General features: G+C 39.7%; 2 protein-coding genes across 5 annotated transcripts in view; one reads left to right on the top strand and one right to left on the bottom strand.

The window, feature by feature from the left end:
• Positions 1-285: 285 nt before the first annotated feature.
• NHLRC3 (NHL repeat containing 3) lies at positions 286-12,415 on the bottom strand. The gene is made up of 8 exons (XM_075199036.1): positions 12,346-12,415; positions 11,785-12,048; positions 9,743-9,883; positions 7,812-7,965; positions 6,070-6,267; positions 4,757-4,848; positions 3,814-3,926; positions 286-1,851 (listed from the first exon to the last, which is right to left on the bottom strand). The coding sequence occupies exons 2-8, from the start codon at positions 11,980-11,982 to the stop codon at positions 1,626-1,628; spliced, it is 1,122 nt and encodes a 373-aa protein (XP_075055137.1). The 5' UTR covers positions 11,983-12,048; positions 12,346-12,415; the 3' UTR covers positions 286-1,625.
• A 281-nt stretch (positions 12,416-12,696) lies between these two features.
• The window catches only part of PROSER1 (proline and serine rich 1), a 47,321-nt gene continuing 39,889 nt past the window's right edge, over positions 12,697-20,128 (top strand). For all 4 annotated transcript variants that reach the window (XM_075199031.1, XM_075199030.1, XM_075199029.1 and 1 more), the window contains exons 1-3: positions 12,697-12,900; positions 16,522-16,804; positions 18,982-19,047. In XM_075199031.1, the coding sequence (XP_075055132.1) occupies positions 16,760-16,804; positions 18,982-19,047 (111 nt within the window). In that variant the 5' untranslated portion in view covers positions 12,697-12,900; positions 16,522-16,759. The remainder of the gene's footprint in view (positions 12,901-16,521; positions 16,805-18,981; positions 19,048-20,128) is intronic.

Raw genomic sequence — 20,128 nt, 5'->3', positions numbered from 1 at the left:
TAAAGAAACAAGAATTATACTAGGTTGTTACTTAAGTTGTAATTGGTAACTTCATGATGATAAGAAAGATGTCAAAGCTGAATATTAAACACAAATTGCCAGTACCTTTTTTTGTATGAATTGGTATAGGAAGCCACTGTCAACAGATTTATAGAATAGATTTAAGAAAGGAGAGCTCTAGCCAAAATTACAGGGCTAGTGGACCAAGATAGAACTTTTGGGGCACCTTGGAAAAGTTTTGAAGGTTTCTACTCCAACCTCTACTTTATTAAGTTGGCCATCCCCTCCTTTTGCTTATTGTTTATTTACATAACGCCAAACATATGACACAGCGTTGTACAGAGAATATTCAGACTCATTCACATCAGTCTCTTACCCTCTAATATACACACACTGGATATCTTTCGGGTGGGTGAAACAAACACAGGGAGAACATACAAAGCCCTGGTTGGAATTGAACCCCTGACGCCCTGTGCTTAGTGTAAATAGAAATCTAGTATTCACAGCAACATGCTTCACATATACTGTACCAATATATATATAATTTGTGACGGTATAAGTTGCTATGTATATAAGTTGTCATGTAATTCATTAATATATATCAGTCTATAGTAGCAATGCCTCTCTCTGTGGATCAGAACCTCTAGTTGACAACATGCTGCTAGATATTAACTATGTACATACTCATAGGAGCACCATACCAAATTCTGAGATTGTGTGGGGTAAATTGATTTCCTTCTATTTCTCCCCAGCTTCCTTGTAATAAGCTTACATTTCAAGCACTCTAACCATGCATCTGTATTGTTAAACGGAGCAGCACACATACTGGGCCTGAGTCATTAAGGGCAAGACAAAAAAAAAAAAAAAAAAAGGAGTACATTTGTACAAAACAATGTTACAATGCAAGGGGTGCAAATTAGTACATTATTTTGCACATAAAGAAAATACTGACTTTTTTGTCATGTAGCACATTAATACATTATTTTTATACTGAAATTTAAAGTTGATCTAGGACATGCCCTACACCAACTATAAATTTGTTCCCACATTTTAAATTTACCACCCCCTCCAATGCAACATGGTTTTGCCAAGGTGGAAAGTTACTCCTATTTTGTATTACTTTGCTCTCCTTAATGACTCAGGACCACTATGCCATGATTATGTTACCTGAATCTGATCTGTACTATCTACTCCCTCCCCCCTTTTGCCTTCTGTTTACCCCAATTCCCACTTAGCCAATTTATAGGCAAGTTAAAAAAAACCCCATTGCATATATTGAATATACACATTGAATATTAACATCTAAAGCATAGAGAGACCCGCGTCCAGGCCAGTATACAAGACTGACAGTACTATGCATAGAATTTTTTTTAAAAAATATCTAATGAGTAAAACATAATTAGGGACTCTCCCTGAAAACGAGGAACATTTGGCAGCCATGGCATGGGATGGCACCTAAACACAGGCCTTTGTTTCTTTTAAAAGCCCTATACATGATTTGTTGCAATTTCTTAGTAAAACTGGTCAATGTAAAAAACAAATTGTACATTTCACCAGAAAATGTTTTTAAAGGCACGTTAGAGACAGTAATTATATCACAGTGCTGTTATTGACTGTTCTGCACTTCATACAGGCACATATTTCTGCACTTGTTCAGCACCGAGTTCTGCAACATAAACTGAGCCAGTGTTTCTATTAACGTCTACTAGATGAGGTCGGACCCCATCGGCCATCTGGATGGTGCTTACAACAAGGCAGTCCCCAATGCTCCCCACTGGAGGAACAGCCAAGAACATTACTCTGCTTATATTCAGCTGGGCCACAACCAAATACTTCCTGTCTGATGTGAATCTAAAAAAAGAAGAAAAGAACAAGGTAAAAGGAAGGATGTTCAGTGTATTAGTGCCGATATATATTATTCATCACATTCCAATTTAGAACCTTTCTTACACAGAAACCCCACATTGTTCTACCACATGTCTAAGATGCATATACAGTAAATGTAATAAATGCTGCATTAGAGTTCCAAAGAATTTGCAAGCTATGTTCCTTACTTATGCATTTTTGCATTTGAATGGGATCAGAGCACTTATTGTACTTATTCTTCAGAGTATATATGGATGAGCAGCATATGAAGTAGGCAGGGCTAGAACAAACTGTAGGCAATGAGAATATTACAATGTTAAAAGGAGCACAAAGCAGTTCAGCTCAGTCAACTCCTTTGTGTCCATGTTTAAACAAGTTCGAATTAGATGTGCTAGGCCAGGCTTGGCTAACCTGTGGCACTCCAGGTGTTGTGAAACTACAAGTCCCAGCATACCCTTCCAGCAATAAACTGCTATATATTGGCAAAGCATGCTGGAGCTTGTAGTTTCACAACACCTGGAGTGCCCCAGGGTAGCCTGTGCTAGGCCAACCTATAGCAATCAGAGCATCTAAACATTAACAGCATCGAGTGATAATGTGAGGCTACTATCAAACTAGTGTAGCAAGATGTCAAACACACTTACTAACATAACATTTATGTGTAAATTGTGCATTATACCATGCAAGCACTGGGAGAAAATACAAACTCCATACAGATAGGGCCATGACCTGAACCCACGACCCCAGCACTATGAGGCAGCAATGCTAACCACTGTGCAGCCATGCTGTTTCTGGTTACTTAGACTAGACAGAATAAAAGCTCAAAAATATATTTGTTTTCCTTTTTTAAATGCAGTAAATATTGCAATAGATGCCACTGTCAATAACACCTCCATCTCCTCTGTTCGCTGCCTGGGCGTTACCTTCGACTCCTTTCTCTCCTTTACCCCCCACATTCAATCCCTTGCCCAAGCCTGTCGCTTTCAACTTCACAACATTGCCCGCATCCGGCCTTTCCTCTCTCAGGATGCCACCAAAACTATCATCCACGCTCTCATTATCTCACGCTTCGACTACTGCAACCTCCTCCTCACCGGCCTCCCCCTCTCCCACCTCCGCTCTATTCTGAACGCGGCTGCCAGACTCATCTTCCTCTCTCGCCGCTCCTCCTCCGCTTCCCCTCTCTGCCTTGCCCTACACTGGCTCCCCATTCCCTACAGAATCATCTTCAAACTCCTCACCACCACTTACAAGGCTCTCTCCCAGTCTTCTGCCCCCTACATCTACAACCTCCTCTCCATTCACACTCCTGCCCGATCCCTGCGCTCGGCCAATGACCGTCGCCTCTCCTCCTCTCTGATTACCTCTTTCCACTCCAGAATTCAAGACTTCTCCCGGGTAGCCCCCCTTCACTGGAATGACCTCCCTCGCTCCGTCCGTCTCTCTCCCACTCTAAGCTCCTTCAAACAGGCACTAAAAACCCACCTGTTCCTCAAAGCCTACAATCCTTCCACCTAACCCGCTCTCCCCTCCCTCCTCCCGTCCCCTCTTCTCTCCTTTACATCAACTGGCTTTCTTTTGTACCTGAGTTTTGTTCACCCTCCCTTAGGATGTAAGCTCATTTGAGCAGGGCCCTCCTCCCTCCTGTGTCCTTACCTACTCTTCTGCTCCGTCTTTTCTGCATTAGCCTGCTTGGAGCTTCTGAAGTGTTGGTATATTTGTTTACTGCTCAGTAATGTTTTACCCTGTACTGTCTATTGTTTGTGCATTGTACGGCGCTGCGGAACTCTTGTGGTGCCTAACAAATAAAGGATAATAATAATAATGCCAGAATGTTTGATGCTCTTTACACAATAGATTTTTTTAAATGAAAGGAACTTGAGCTTTGACAGCTAACAATGCCCAAGTAACTGCAGACATATTTTATCTTAAAATGTAGAATTATACCTGACTGAGTAGGGTCCGTCTTCTGAAAAACAGCTGCCCCATGATCCAATCCATCCTCCCGTGAGAGTATCAAACACCTGTATCCTTTTATTCCCGCGATCTGCCACCCAAACCTACAGATACACAGACAAACGTATCTCAGCAAAGTTCACACAGCGGGAGAAAACTTGGTCTTATGCAGATTTACATTATGGATCACAGACAGTTAGGAGCAAATTTGCTTCTGCACAAATCATGTTGCAATACAGGAGATACAAGGTAGTCAGAGACAGACCACATGTGAAGGTGGGCATCACAAGTTCAGGAAATGAGTCAACGATCAGGGTCACAGCACACAGGATGATCAGAAGAGAAGCGGGCCAGAAACAGGAGAGACGGGCACAGAATAGCCTACGACACCGTTGTGCTCAGACATAGGCACAATGCTGTGTAGTGAGCACTTTTCAACCTGGCGCCTGCTACACTATAGCTAAAAGATTAACAATTAAGTTGAGGGCGAGCCCCTAAGTAATAATAGAGACAGGAAACCCCAACCAATGTGCTGGGATATGTGTGTGTCACCATAACATACACAATGTATTGCTAGAATTTAGGTGTTAAAGGAGAAATACACTCAGAGAAGTTGCGATATGTAATGAGCATGGTACGTAAACTATTTTATTTTACATTTAATTATATGTTCAAGAATAGTAGTATAACACTTACAAATCGAATGGGTAAAACACAGATGAAGTCTAGGTCATTGCAGTCCATCATCAAGAAGGATGGGAAACACCGCATTAAAAGATTCATTGGTTTCTATGTATTTTTTTCTTTGATTAACAAAGGATTTTACATTAGAACTGCTATATTTCGCCTTTGAGGTTGTGAAATATGGTAGAGGTAAATATGGTCTCAAAATTGAATCATATAATAATGGATTACAGTAAAAAAGTAGACTTACACGTCCCACATCATCTACCAGCACATGGTGAGGAATATAGAATTGCCCCGGGTTTGTTCCATTACCTCCCATAGTCCATTGCAGATTGAAATCTTATACAAAATAAAAAAAATAAATGTATGACTAGACATACAAATGGAAAATTAAATGTCACACAGAGCATTTATAAATCCAAATATAATGTCCTTTGTCTCATCTCTTTCCAGGTCAGCAGAAGCTAGAATTGCAGTACATACTTTTTTCCACAGGGTGGAGACAGGTTCACCTTACTACTCTTATGTAATAGTAATCATCATCATCATCATCATCATCAGTTATTTATATAGCGCCAACATATTCCGTAGCGCTTTACAATTGGGGACAAATGTAATAAACTAATAAACAAACTGGGTAAAACAGACAAAGAGGTGAGAAGGCCCTGCTCGCAAGCTTACAATCTATGGGACAATGGGAGATTGACACATGAGGTTAAGTATACATTTTGCATCTTGGCCCAGCCAGACTGCAAAGGTAGGGTGACTCATAAGCTAAATGATCCTGTCACACAATAATGTTGGTCCGGGGGTAGTTGTCTTGTGTGAAATTGTGTAACAGGCTAAAGGTAGTGAGGTTAAGATGGTGGTTGAGGAATATTATACGCTTGTCTGAATAGGTAGGTTTTCAGAGAACGCTTGAAAGTTTGTAGAACAGAGGAGAGTCTTATTGTGCGAGGGAGAGAGTTCCATAGAGTGGGTGCAGCCCGAAAAAAGTCCTGTAACCGGGAATGGGAGGATGTAATGAGGGTGGATGAGAGACGCAGATCTTTTGCAGAACGGAGTTGCCGAGTTGGGAGATATTTTGAGACAAGAGAGGAGATGTATGTTGGTGCAGCTTTGTTGATGGCCTTGTAGGTTAGTAAAAGTATTTTATATTGGATTCGGTAGAAGACAGGCAGCCAGTGTAGAGACATACAGAGTGATTCAACAGAGGAATAGCTATTTGCAAGGAAAATCAGTCTTGCCGAAGCATGCAAAATAGATTTTAGGGGTTTGAGTCTGTTTTTGGGAAGACCAGTAAGGAGGGAATTGCAATAGTCAATGGAGACAGGAAAGGATGGCAAGCTGTGGATAGATTGGCAGAATATATACCCATAAGCTAAACATGTATTGAGAGGTGATGGAACTAAACAGGAATTATTATAAAACGGTAAGCTGCCAAGGGGTCACTGCTTGTAACTAAATAGCATCAGGAAACTTATGACAAAATAACAGACAATGTTTTCTGCTTATGGTTGATGTTATAATCATTAACTGCTTAGAAAATGAAACAAGCACCTCCAGTGAGCTTGAGAAGCCGGTTGTTAAGCCCTCCATCTCCATCCACAATGTACACATCAGTTCCCTCAATGAAGATGGCTGCAGGCTGATCAAACTGAAGTGGGCTCAGGCTTGATCCTGCTATACCTGGTGTGCCAAGGACTTTAAGTAGATCCCCAGATGGTGAATATTGTTTTACCGTGTGTCCATAAGCTCCTGCAGAAAGAATTTAAAGGAGTGCTAAAAAACCACATCATAATATGCAAAGAACAGTTAAAGACGCAAATTCCCACTTTGCATTTTATATTATCAATAGCAAGACAACCCTACTCCTGAGCGTTTACCTTACATGACCTTAGAAAAGCCTACCAATAAATTAACTGAGCGCAGGTATTACTCTGATAATATCAATTGGTAGATCGTTGTAGTCAATAGCACAAGACAGCTGGCTGAATGGGGACCAAAGACAACAAAGGGCCACAGTGCAGGAATACTGTTCAGACCCCTATTACCACCTGCCAATGTTCTCACACCGGTGCTGTCCAATGCCTTGGGTAGGGTGTGCCAAGAATGTGTGCATGGGTCACATGGTCTTCTAACACCAGGGGGTAAATGTATGAACGTGCGGGTTCTTCAACACCCGCGTGTTCAGCGATTAAATTTCAAGCGGCGCTGCATTGTAAAGGGAAGTTTCCCTTTACAATGCAGCGCCGCTTGAAATTTAATCGCCTTTACAATGCAGCGCCGCTTGAAATTTAATCGCCGAACACGCGGGTGTTGAAGAACCCGCACGTTCATACATTTACCCCCAGGTGATTCCACTAATCTTCCACACACGGTTGCTTAAGGTCACCACATCACATGGTCTCTGTCATGGGGTAAATAAAGCGCTACGGAATTTGCTGGCGCTATATAAATAAATGTTGATGATGATGAAATAAGCCTAGACCGTCTAAGGATTTTGGGGAGCAGGGCGATGCCCATTTCTAAAATGATTTATTATTTGTTTTCATTGCACAGAGCAACAGCTGTGATCTGAGTAGAGGTAACCGTCAATCACAAGTCTCTGATATTCAGTCACATGTGTTTTTACTGTCAGTTAGGTTTCTTTCATTATTATGAGCAGCATCTATCATTCATTGTAAACTCAAATCGCAATGATTAAGCAGCAAATCATGTGGTTAGCTTTAGTATTGCAAGTTAGACTTACAAATGATTTGGGGCCTGCTTCATTAAGGAGAGCAAAGCAAAAAAAGGAGTAACTTTGCATCTTAGCAAACCATGTTGCATTAGAGGGGGGGGGGGATTATAAATGTGGGGACAGATTTATAGTTGGGGTAGGGCATGTCCTAGATCAACTTTATATTTCAGTGTAAAAATAAAGCTAACAAGTATTTGTGTGCTACATGAAAATGCAGCCAGTATTTCCTTACGTGCAAAATAATAAACTAATTACTAACCCCCTGCATTGTAACACGGTTTGACCTGGACATGCAGTATAAGTACAGTATTAGTAAGATACGGGCAGGTGACGTTTATTACATTTAATTATGAAACAATTATTTATTTGACTTTACTTTTGGAGAAAAATAAATTGCAGACATGGAGCTGCCTTTAATTTATCCAGCACAAACAAAACAAACAATGCAAACCTGGATATAATGAACCCTGCTACTAAATCTAAGTATATATCACAGAATACAGGATAATGGTCACCATGTTCATTATTCATGTAGAGTGCACAAAGACATTCTGCATACCTTGCCCCACATCAGTGATCCATAGGGACCGTTGGGACTCAGGACTAGTCACTGCAAATATACCGTGAGGCATCTCAAGGGTGTCTGTATCCCAGGATTCCTTAAAATATCCTTCCTCTGTAAACACCAGCACTTTGGATACATTGTCCCCTCTCTAGTATGACAAACACAATATTTCAATATGAAAAACATAATTATTGCTAATATATTACTATATATTATATAGTTGAATGCATTCCTCCATGTAACTTTATTTAGTGTCTGTACATACCAAACAAAATAATAAACAGGAAAAGTTGGATGTTGTTTAAAACTATTTTTTCTGTGTTTTATTTCCATAACAAATGTGTACTTCATACTTGGACAAGACCAGAAAAAACCCTTTACTTAAAAAGCAAGTAAAGCCATTATTTGACATTATTAAAGTATATGTAAAACGGAGCTGAATATACATGAAATAACGGAAGTGATGGGGTGGTGTGCGGGTTTTTTTTTTTGGTTTTTTTCAAACCTGAACAGGCAGAGTATGACTGACAAACTGTTAATCTTGTTATGCAGAAATGCACCGTGTAGGTTGGTTCTTCATGTTCAGTGTCAGGGACGGTGATGTTACAGCAGCTTAAACAGCTCTCGGCTTTCTAATTTGTATCAGATCACATTGGGATACAGAACAAAACTGTGGGAGAGGCTTCAGCGGTCTGCAAGGTACTGGTGACCTTATTAAGGTGTGAGGTAGTGATCGTTCACGGATCGTCAGTCTATAACACTGCTATAAGGAGAGTACAATCATGTTGGGAACTTGCCTGCCCAGCTTCCCATCCCAAGCTGGAAAATATGACTTCAGATGAAAAACAGACCTGATTCAGCACACAGATCATCTTCCTACACTATGTGCATGGTGAGGAGAACAATTTAACCACCTGACTGCAGGATTTTCCACCATTCATGACTGCAACAATTTATTTTTGCAACATTGTTCAACCAGGAATAACTTATTTCTATGTATCTGTCTGATACTTTTATATTGTTTTTTTTATTTTCTTCTTCTTTGGTTGAAAATGGTTCCCTGGTGATTCTGCCAGTTAGGATAGAGAAGTTCATTAGAATATGAATATTGTAAGATGATGACTGGTAAAGCCTGTTTCTCAGGACATTGTTATTTGTGTTTTAGAAGGGGTTACTTAAGTTAGAGGTCACCTGGGGTCTAATCTCATATAAGTAGGGTGCATCTGTAGAACTGTGGTGATGAGGAATTTTGAAATGACCTGTATAAAGCTGGGTACACACTACAGGTTTTTCAGTCAATTATTGTGCTAAACACATGATAAATGACTGTTCGGTCCGATATTGCATTACTGTGTACACTCCCACGATCATGTTTCATTGTACCAAAGCACATCATAAGGCTTGATTTTAACAACGGACTACAAATCTCTATCAGCTATGGAACGATGTAAGGCAAATTCTGAAGTGTGTATGCACTCACGATAAGGAGTGTAGGCAGATCTCTATGGAGTATGCGTACACATAAATTGGCATGCTCATTGGGACTATCAATCATTGGTAAAATCGTTAAAGATACCTCATCGGGAGAAAATTTCTATACTGTGTGCCCAGCTTTACTGTTTGATTATGCACAGACCAGAAGCATGAGAACTTTTGTTTTGATGCCAACAAAAGACATCCAGACTGGATTTAAACCTTTATGAGTGGACTATTTGCTGAGCCTACCTGGAACAGTGCTAAAACTCCACAATATATTAAAAATAATCTCCATGAAGAATAAACAATATAAAAATGGAGGGCATGTACAGACTTCTGCATTTACTAGTCTATAATCTATTTTTTTATTTTCTCCTACCAATCAACAAAATGCTGGAATAGTACATACAGATTAAATCAAAATATAATCCACATTGAAAGCACAATACCTGAGCTACGTATATTAGCGAGTTTAGATGGTCTACAGCTACATCGTAGGGGACACCGGTGAAATGGTCAGGATTTCTAGGCCAGCCAACATCCAATTTGTAGAGCTGCTGTGGAGCGGTTTTCACTGGATAAGCCCACACCTGTATATAAGAAAGGAGTCATTTTACCACAAACCCATAGACAAGAATGTAATTGTGTATATGTTTTTGTTTCCATCATGCACCTTTTCTGGTGCAGTCATCTTCTCACTTCAGAAATCATATGTTGGCAGCTGCATAGCACCATGACAACACGGACGGGAAGCATGCAGCCTCGGGAGCAGCGTGATTGAATTATTACAGGCCCCAAAAGAATATAGTTACAATAAAAGCCACAGGGCCCGGTCACAGGCCCCACCCCAACATAAATAACACATGAACATCTGTCCCCCCTGACCCCCTAAGGGGGACTGGGGAAGAGCCACTTGGCCATTGCTTTCACTGCTCCGAATGAACACATAGGGGATTGCAGCCTATTCTTCCATACATATGGGCCTAGTTACATATGTAATATGTGTTGCTACAACATTGGGCGGCTTATATACTGAGAGCAAAGAAAATGATACAATACTTGAATGTTTTACTCTAGTTGTCTGTTTTTTTCTAATAGTGCTAATATAAGCAGCCTGCTGTTTGCAAAGAAAGTATTAGGCAGTATGCATTGCTAACTACAGGGTTGTCTATTCAGAGTCAGTAACTAAGTATGGACTTTCACAGAAATATGCCAGTGTCCATTATCAAGCAGTGAACAAATTCTAATTAATATTCTAATTAATTGGATATATATGTTGGGAAAGGCAAGATGGTACAGTTATCATCTACAACATATACAAAAACAGTTATCAAGTTACCTTTATTTTTAATCTTCTTATAGACCTGGATTTCTGGTGGTTAGTGTAAATAGATTCACAGAAATGCTTTATGCCTACCTACCATCATTGTCTTACTGCAAATCACACAGAAAAACGGAGAAAGGTCATGACCCACTGGGGGAGTGTCACGTCCCATTCTTCTAAAACACAAGGCTGCCCGATGCTGCCTTCCCTACCCCAAAGAAACCCATGCATCACCCACACAGCTGTGACAGGTGTTTGTGGAACAAGCTCACTATAGTGTGCATGACATACCTCCCAAAATTCCTATTAGTCGGGATGAGTTACATGGAATTGGAGAAAGGGGGATAGTGGGTGACATGTTACATGGGAGGGGAGAGACAAGTACAGGGAATGGACAAAGGGAATTACAAAGGAGAGCTGTGGGAAAGAAATTAATAACAGAGGAGAGAGTGGCAGTGGGGGAGAATGAAATTGCATGTAAGGGAGGTGGAAATTAATAACAGGGAAGAGAGAGACTGGTGTAGAAGAAATTAATTACAAAGGAGGTATTCGGCTGTTGCTGTTGGAAAATAAATTACAATGGAAGGGCAGTGTTCTTCCCATCACCTATTTCCCAAGTGCTCCACCCAGCTGTGTTTACTTGCTACCCAGCTCTTGGAACCCAACATACTCCTATTATAATGGAATAAACCTTTGTTTATCTTATTAAAACAGGCACTATGTGAGCACTACAGCCAGCAGTGTGTGTTAGACCACTGACCACCAGTCTGACCAGTCCTGGCAGGTGTGGGCAATAACCTCCCACATTTTTCAATATTAGTGCAAAGTATTACACTGCCCCCACCCGGCTACTTCTTAATGCCACCCGACTGGCAAAATTTTCTGGTGAGGTGGGGAGAAATGATTTACAGTGTATATGTTATTGCTAACGTTATTAAACTTCTCTCTCCTGCTCAGATGGGCCATGTTCAAGATCGCCAAAGCCCCTTCCCCGTGACTTTCTAATTGGACACATCCTTATTTGTAGCAACCTATCAAATTATTACTGTGTATGGTGCACCTCAAACTAATTATTACAACTATTTAAAAGCATGGTAGGAATATTTTTGTTTACTAACTCATAATTAAGCAAAATCTATTATTATAGCAGGATGTTTTATAACTCACCTCCTGTTTAGCCACAGAGAAAAGTAACACAAGAAGGGTCAGGCTCACAACCATAGCAGATATGCAGAAACTGGATTTTAACTTCATGTTGCTGCTTAAACTAGAAGTCTTGTGAAACCATAGACATATAGCAATGTCACTTCCTCTCCAGTGTGTCCTATTTAGAAGATCCTGCATCACATGAATTGCTCCTTCCATATAAGGGATTCCAACATAGATGATTTACTTTGCAGTTGTCATCTGCAAACCATAAAGTGATTCGTCCTATAAATAAAAAAATAAATAAATTATACATTTAACGTGGCAATGTTACTTACCTTATTTAAAGATAACATTTTATGAGTATATACACAGGATGTGGCTGTCCAGCTTTGTGGAACTACAAGTCCCAGAACCTGCTGGGACTTGTAATTCCCCAAATAGCTGGATATGGTGGCCAGGTATGGATACTGCTGGCTATGAAATCTGCCCATATTGTACATACGATATTGATGATGTTAGTGTAATATATATTCATGTTATAGGTAGGCAACTACTGCAGGTAGCATTCCTGTAACTTACACATCTCTCCAGCACTGCACGGGTTAATGGCATCACATGACACTGTAGACGTCATCACAGTGCCAAGGGTTGTGCGACTTCATCACACAGCGACAGTAGGACTTGGGGTCCTTTGGGGGTTATGGTACAAGCGACAACACTGAACATTCACTATTATTGTATTCTTTGCAGCATGCAGGTGTTATCTTTTTAATGCACCTGTAATTATGCTTCTCCTAGTCCTGCTGAGAAAGTCCGTCTTGAGTTTCTGGAGGAGTCATGATAATCGTCTGTCAGAATCCCCCCCTGGACAGGGCACCCAGGCTTTGTGTGTGCCCCGGAAGCTCTTCCCTTCTGTGACCTGCAGCTCCGGATACATTGTATCCCTGTAACATCACTGTGACATCGCTGCACTATACCTGCAGTAGTATTATTGTTATTATCATGATGTGCACTCTCCATTCATTGTGTAAATAAAGCCTGACCCGGGACAGGAGATCCCCCATCTGCCCAGTGCTGGGCTGAGCACCCCCGTATTAATAAGGAGATGTACAATGCCCATTCAGTAAATAACAGGTGAGTATGATTACTACTTGCCAGCACTACATTGGCTATATGCTAGTAAACCATTGCATTGGTCTCCCATGCTCATCCTATGAGGGTGTCTTTCTCTTTACATGAGATTAATATTTTATTTCATTCTAAGCACTATGGGGGTGATCTAGCGCTGAGCATAAAAGTCATCCTTCTGCTTATCATCATCACCATCATTTATTTATATAGTGCCAACATATTCTGTAGCGCTTTACAATTGGGGACAAACATAGTAAACTAATAAACAATCTAGGGGCCTGATTCATTAAGGTTCTTAAATGAAGAGGATCCTTATTTCAGTCTCCTGGACAAAACCATGTTACAATGCAAGGGGTGCAAATTAGTATTCTGTTTTGCACATAAGTTAAATACTGACTGTTTTTTCATGTAGCACACAAATACTTGATAGCTTATTTGTACACTGAAATTTAAAGTTGATATTTGTGTGTTACATGAAAAAACAGTCAGTATTTAACTTGCATGCAAAACAGAAAACTCATTTGTACCCCTTCCATTGTAACATGGTTTTGTCCAGGAGACTGAAATAAGTATCCTCTTCATTTAAGAACCTTAATGAATCAGGCCCCCAGGGGTGGGTAATTATTCACAAAGCTGCATCTGCACATTTACATCTATATTTTGAGTAGCATGCATCTGAATCGTTTTCATTTAGGGGTTTACTGGTCCCTAATTAGATAGATGAGTAATTATTCTGCATGGGAAAATCCTTCAAAACATGACGTGGGGTGTACAGATTCCATCCAATGTGACCATTTCAACTGGTACTCAATGATCTGTACCCATTACCCTGCTTACTTTCAAACTGCGCTATCTGCAATCATTTAGAAATAATTTTCCTTAATGATATTTTTAACAGCAATGGTATAATGACATTCATTCAATTAAAATCAATAGAGAAAAAGACAGAAATAATTGTGTTGTGGGTGAAACAGGACATATTTTAAATGTAAATAAGTCAAGATTTAATGATCTCTGGTTTTGAAGTCTGAGGATTATCTATAAATAATTGGATGTACCACAGTAAAAATTAGAAAAAAAAAATGTTCAGCAAGTTATATTTATAATATAATCAGCCAAGATTTTTCACTATTTTTAAAAAAACAAATGTTTGTCCATGGTTATGGCTTTGTTTATTACCATGTTTTAGCATTGTGGTGTCACGAGAAAATATAACACTAGAAAAGAATGTGAGCATGTGTGTTGTAATAGTAAACAGGTTGGGAACCAGTGGTGTACTGGTATGTCCAGTTTCTGTTGTCAGGATGAGTTCTAAAAAGGGTTGGTCATAGAAATGGAACAAGCCCGAGGTGAAGGAGAATTACCCTATAATGAGGTGACACAATCAGGGCTGTCAGTTGATTTTGAGAACAGAAGACACCAGAACAGTTCTTCCTGGACTACAGCACTCACATTGGCTGAAACATACAGACTAATACCTAGTGAATTGATAGTAATAACAGTAAAAGTGCCTGAGAAGTAGGTGCGGATTGTAAATCTTGTTTACTTCGAATTCTATCATACTTCATTATGAAATCTTTTGCCAGATGTGCATGGAAAGTGCACCGGGCCTAAGGTGGCAGATTTCCTGTTGTTCCATCATCTTATCACATTATTGTATGTGTAGTAGGAAAAATGAGTAATTTTTAATTATTATTAGAATAAATTTATTTTCTATACAAGGGATGTGGTAGATCCAGGCCTGCCTATTACATACTGTAGATTTTATTATGTGCATTTCACTACAATTAAATTATATTAACATTTTCCCTTGATGCTGAAAGTGTCAGAAGACTATGGTGGTCTTCAGACCAATTTTTGCTAACGTTGCTTCAAAAGGTGATCTGTATGAACAAGACCAATCATGACAGTAGCATGGTTTTTCATGGACCTTACACGCAACATAGTGTCTTGTTCCCTCAAGCAGGCTGCACATTACAGGCCTGTATGTATGTATTTGTCGGTTTGCACATCTTGTGCCCGTAATTTGAGTTGAGCGTTTCTCATGTTGTGTCCACTTGCGCTTGTACAGGCTGTTGAGGAGCCTTCACATGTAAGTAGGGACGGGGAGACCCAAGTCAACCACAGCCTTTAGAGAAAGTCATACTTTGACTTGAATATGTATTTAATTTCCACCTTTTTAGGACTATTATCTTTGTGCATCCCATAGGCACATTCGGAGTTGATGATGATAACGTTCGCATTGTTGTTCATGACATATCCAGACGCTAAAATTATAGTTCAGCATATGAAGATGCAGCTGCAGTAACTAAGTGGATGGACACATTTTTTGTGTATCCCAAAGCTGTAAATTTATGTTTAACTGTAAATTATACTCTACGGGCCTGAGTCATTCAGGAGATCAAAGCAAAGAAAGGAGTAACTTTGATCCTGGACAAAACCATGTTATAATGCAAGGGGTGCACATTAGTTTATTATTTTGCCTGTAAGGAAAATACTGGCTGCTTGTTCATCTAGCACACAAATACTTGATAACTTATTTTTTACACTGAAATTTGCAGTTGATCTGGGACATTTTCTACCCCAACTATAAATCTGTCCCCACATTTTAAATTGACTTCCCCCTCCAATGCAGTATGGTTTTGCCAGGGTGCAAAGTTACTCTTTTTTTTTTTTGCTTAGCTCTCCTCAATGACTACGTGTATAGAGAAGCACAGTGACTGGTCTATTGTAACTATGTCCCTGAATTCGTTCATTAACCAGTGATATACTACATAAACAAAAGGGTAATATCATTACGTCATTCATAAAGCATCAGCATATTGAACAACACTATATCCTTGCACATTGTAGCAGCGAGTTCATATTTTATTGACTGATCATGCTGATCACTGGTGTCCATCCAATTCACCTCTAGTCTGAAGATAACAGGTGTAGCACGATATTTTGCATTCAGTCTAAGGTGAAGATGTGTCTGGGGTGTGACTGTTTATTCTTTTCTACACTAAGTGGGTTTTCTCACAAAGAGTCTCAAAATATCTCCCAACTCGACACCTCCGTTCTGCACAAGGTCTGCGTCTCTCATCCACCCTCATTACATCCTCCCATTCCCCGGTTACAGGACTTTTTTCGAGCTGCACCTACTTTGTGGAATTCTCTTCCTCGCACAATAAGACTTTCCTCTAGTCTACAAACTTTTAAGTGTTCTCTGAAAACCCACCTCTTCAGGCAAGCTTCTAATATTCCTTCACCACCCTCTTAACCTCACTATACAATTCACACAAGACAACAACCCTCTGACCCCAGACCAACATTGCTTTGTGACTGGATCACATAGTATACAAATCACTTTTTATCCTTTGCAATCTGGCTGGACCAATATTCAGTATGTTGATTTAACCTCATGTATCTGACTCCGATTGGCCTATAGATTGTAAGCTTACGAGCAGGGCCATCTTACCTCTCTGTTTGTTTTACCCAGTATTGTTTATTACTGTTTGTCCCTAACTGTAAAGCGCTACGAAATCTGCTGGCGCTATATAAATAAATGATGATGATGACTTCTTGCTTCCTGACTAGAATTCTTGTGTTATGTGATTGGTTCCACCCTCTTCTTACTTTCAGATTGAGGCAGCTTTTAGAAAGTGCGTCCTACAAGACAAATCAACTTTCCATGTAACTGGCCATGGGCTCTCCGCACTTGTGACACAGTAATGTGCGTCCTGTAACAACTGGTCCGGCATGTAGTGTCTGAGGTCCTCTGATACCACACACTGAAGAACACATCACACAGTCACTGAAGAAGACAAACAAAGTGAACTCCTTGTTTTGGGCTGTACGCAGAGAGGACACCAGCACCATCATGGATAAGAAGTCATTTGAGATGGTGCTTGATGAAGTGAGAAAGGTATGGTATACAGCTGTCATTTATTAACATTCTTATAGTAACATCGTGTGTAGTGATAATAATCTATTTAAGTATTAAATGTCATTATATATATGTATGTGTGTATTTTGTCGGTAGAGATGTGATTTCGAGTGATGTCACTCCTATAAATGTATTCGTATATTTGGGGAGTAATAGTTTGTGACACATGGCTCATTTTGAAAGCGCTCAGTGCTGGAAAGTAGAGCGGTCATTGAAGGCGAATCACACAATTTTAATCTTTTTTATTATAAGAAATAATGTACCCACTATAGTCAAATATTAAAGAATAGTAGAGTCACTTATACGTTCCATGACCTGTTATATGGTCATAGAGCTCCTCTGTGACTCCCCATATCCTTGTATGTCACAGGGGTAGGTTAGTCACATTACAATTGCTATATCAGTGATGTCATCATTTTATTTTTTAGTATCCAAAGTGACATAAGGACCCATATTCCTACCAGCTGCAAATAATAAGGAATGGAACGCTTAAATTATTGCAGAGATGTCTAATATATTTAAAACATAAAGTGTAAACCTTCTTTATACAATTCTGCATTCTCTTCTCAAATAATTACAATGAAAATATTCTAATTCTAAGCTGTTCTGATTTTGACATGTGAAATTATCTTATACGTTTGTACACATTTAATATCCATATGAATAGTGCAGGAAATTACATATTTTGTGATTAGAGGGGACCTGGCTCATTGTAGCTAACATCATAGCACAGCTGTCTATTGTTTTTCTAAAAGCTCTTTTTCTTTCTGCATAAAATAGTAGTTTGATCATTGTAGTGACTATAAGACGACGCTTGCTTAGCAGTGGCTGCTCTCTCCTGATGACAGCGGCACTTATATAACTAATAATAATACCAGGCAGCACTTACTAAGTGCCCTCAATCACTTCAGTGATGCTGTCACCTGGAGACTGATGATAGGGACTGTTGGTTGGGTAACCTCATAAGGCATTGGTTGGGTAGCAGCAGTCTGGCAATCCTGCGCCCCCAGCTCTGTACCTTGGTCAGAGTTATTCTCCCCAAGCCAGGTCAATGCACACAACACAGCTGGGACTCAGACAAGTAGCCAGCATATCAGGAGAGAAGAGTCCACTCTTCACCATGACACAAACAACAAGCAACTTAAAGTGAAAAACTACTGTTGTATATCTTAACAGATATTGTACTGTACAGTTTTACTGTATGAGCTCAAATATTTAAAAAAGGAGATTACTCCCATATTTGGAGCCCGTATTGGCTCCTCATACTTATAAACTCCCATCATGCTTAGGACAAGTCTGTACAGATTTCTACGATACCGAGAGGCCATCAGCTTTGTAGGAAGCTTTTGCAATGCTCAGACTGCAGCAACAAAAGAGAAACATATGTTGCAATGAGTATTTAAAGTTTATACACAGCCAAGTATTGCCTTTAAACACATTGCCGTTTTAAATCTGGCAAAGTCGCCAAATATCGGCAATTTGCTGGAATTGCAGGTTAATACATTTACCCCCTGGTCATCGATACAGTCATTCATGCTAGCCCTACCAGTATGTGTTAGACTGCCAGATTGAATACAAGCACGGTGCACACCTCATACCAGCACAATTAAACACAATACATTTCCTGGTGCCGATCAGAAGTTTCTCCTCCATGGTTCAAATTCATTCAACTATTATGGAATTTGAACGATGGGCCTGGACAGCCCCCACTACGTCCCACACTCAACACAGCTCTTGTCAGTTCCCCCTCTCCCCTCACAAATGTCACTAACAGATTCTCTTATAAGATGATAGACAGTTTCTTGTCTGTCACCATTGCAGCCAACAGAAACTGGTCTTCATTTCAAGTTATTTACAGGCGCATCATAATAATAAATATTCCACAAAATAGATGTAAAGTATGCCCAGATTATTGATTGACATAGTATGTAAATATTTATATGGCCGTGCAGACACACACAAAACAAACACATATGAAATAAATGTCATCTGACTTTGAATCAGGACCAAGTGCAAAAGTCTGTTACATGTGTCTTATTTGTACCTGTATCTTATTAGAGTCTCCAGTAATTACCTTTGGTCATGCGTCATTTGGTATCGCCAAGACTATGAGTTCTATCCCAGGAGGTTCAGTCTGTCTCTCTTTCTGTTTTCAGGCGGTTATGACAGAGTATAAAGTCAAGGCCTTGGATTATGTACATGGATATTTTTCCTGTGAACAGGTAATGTTAAACAGCACACACACTATAAAACTTCATAGCATGTGATGAATATTTACCAGATGAATATGGTAGCTAATCAAATAGAGATACACTGACCGGAGAAGTCACCGGTGGTGGTGGCGAGGGAAGGCGTTCCTATACTCTGGTGAGTCCTCCTGAAGGCCCCAACTCTCCGCTGCTGCTCTCAGTGTAACTACTACTCTTGATTGACATAATCAGAAAATACACAGACAGGGGACATTGACAGCACTACTGTGTGTTTGTAAAAAGCCTGTCTTAGTGGCAGACCCGAGAGCAGTGCTGAATTGAGGAAACGCTCCGCCCTAGATAAGTAAAACTCTTTATTTTCCTTCTAGACCATACCCTCATCAAGACTGGCCTAAGTCAGTGGTTATTGTATGTCCCTGAATTAAATGTCAACATACTGCTCAGAGCCCTTAGCTCATCCATTAAACTGCTGCCCGCCTCCACATCTGTTGAAATGTTTTTTAGCATTTTTCTCAGAGACTAGCTCTACCTCATCGCAGACATATAGGTCTCTCTGATAGCTCTAATTGTCTGAAATGTGGCAAGCCTCACGGAGATTCGCTATGGTGGAATGGGAGAATTATCTACCCTTTACGCCAGAATGGGCTGTTGGGTATTTTACCACAAGGCGTGCAAACCGTCAAAGGAAGCAGCCAGAATGTGCATTCTCCAAGTTCCCCCCTAATACTTGAGAACTTTTTAAAGGAGAATAATATTTCACAATATTGACATTTGAACTGTGTGAGAATTTGTTACATCCACTTAACATTTCCATGTCAAATTCCTTTTCTCGTTGCTTTGTAATTTATAGATGACGTTATTTAACACGTCTTCTTCTTATGAACCTCATTTGTACATGTTTGAACTTCTTCAATGAAAAAAAAAAATAATAATAATAAGTTTTGGTTGGAGTTCTACTTTAAAATATGAAAGTACATTTAAATTTTGAATCAATGATCTGTTTTATTTTTTTACATGGCAAACATAGCATTATGAATAGATCCAATATGAAAAGACAACTTGGAACGTTTATAAATTTTTAGGTAATATTTCC

Source organism: Mixophyes fleayi, chromosome 2 (assembly GCF_038048845.1).
Source record: "Mixophyes fleayi isolate aMixFle1 chromosome 2, aMixFle1.hap1, whole genome shotgun sequence".
Lineage (NCBI taxonomy): Eukaryota > Metazoa > Chordata > Amphibia > Anura > Limnodynastidae > Mixophyes > Mixophyes fleayi.
The sequence above is the reverse complement of the archived record's forward strand: the minus strand, read 5'-3'. Positions and strand labels throughout refer to the sequence as shown.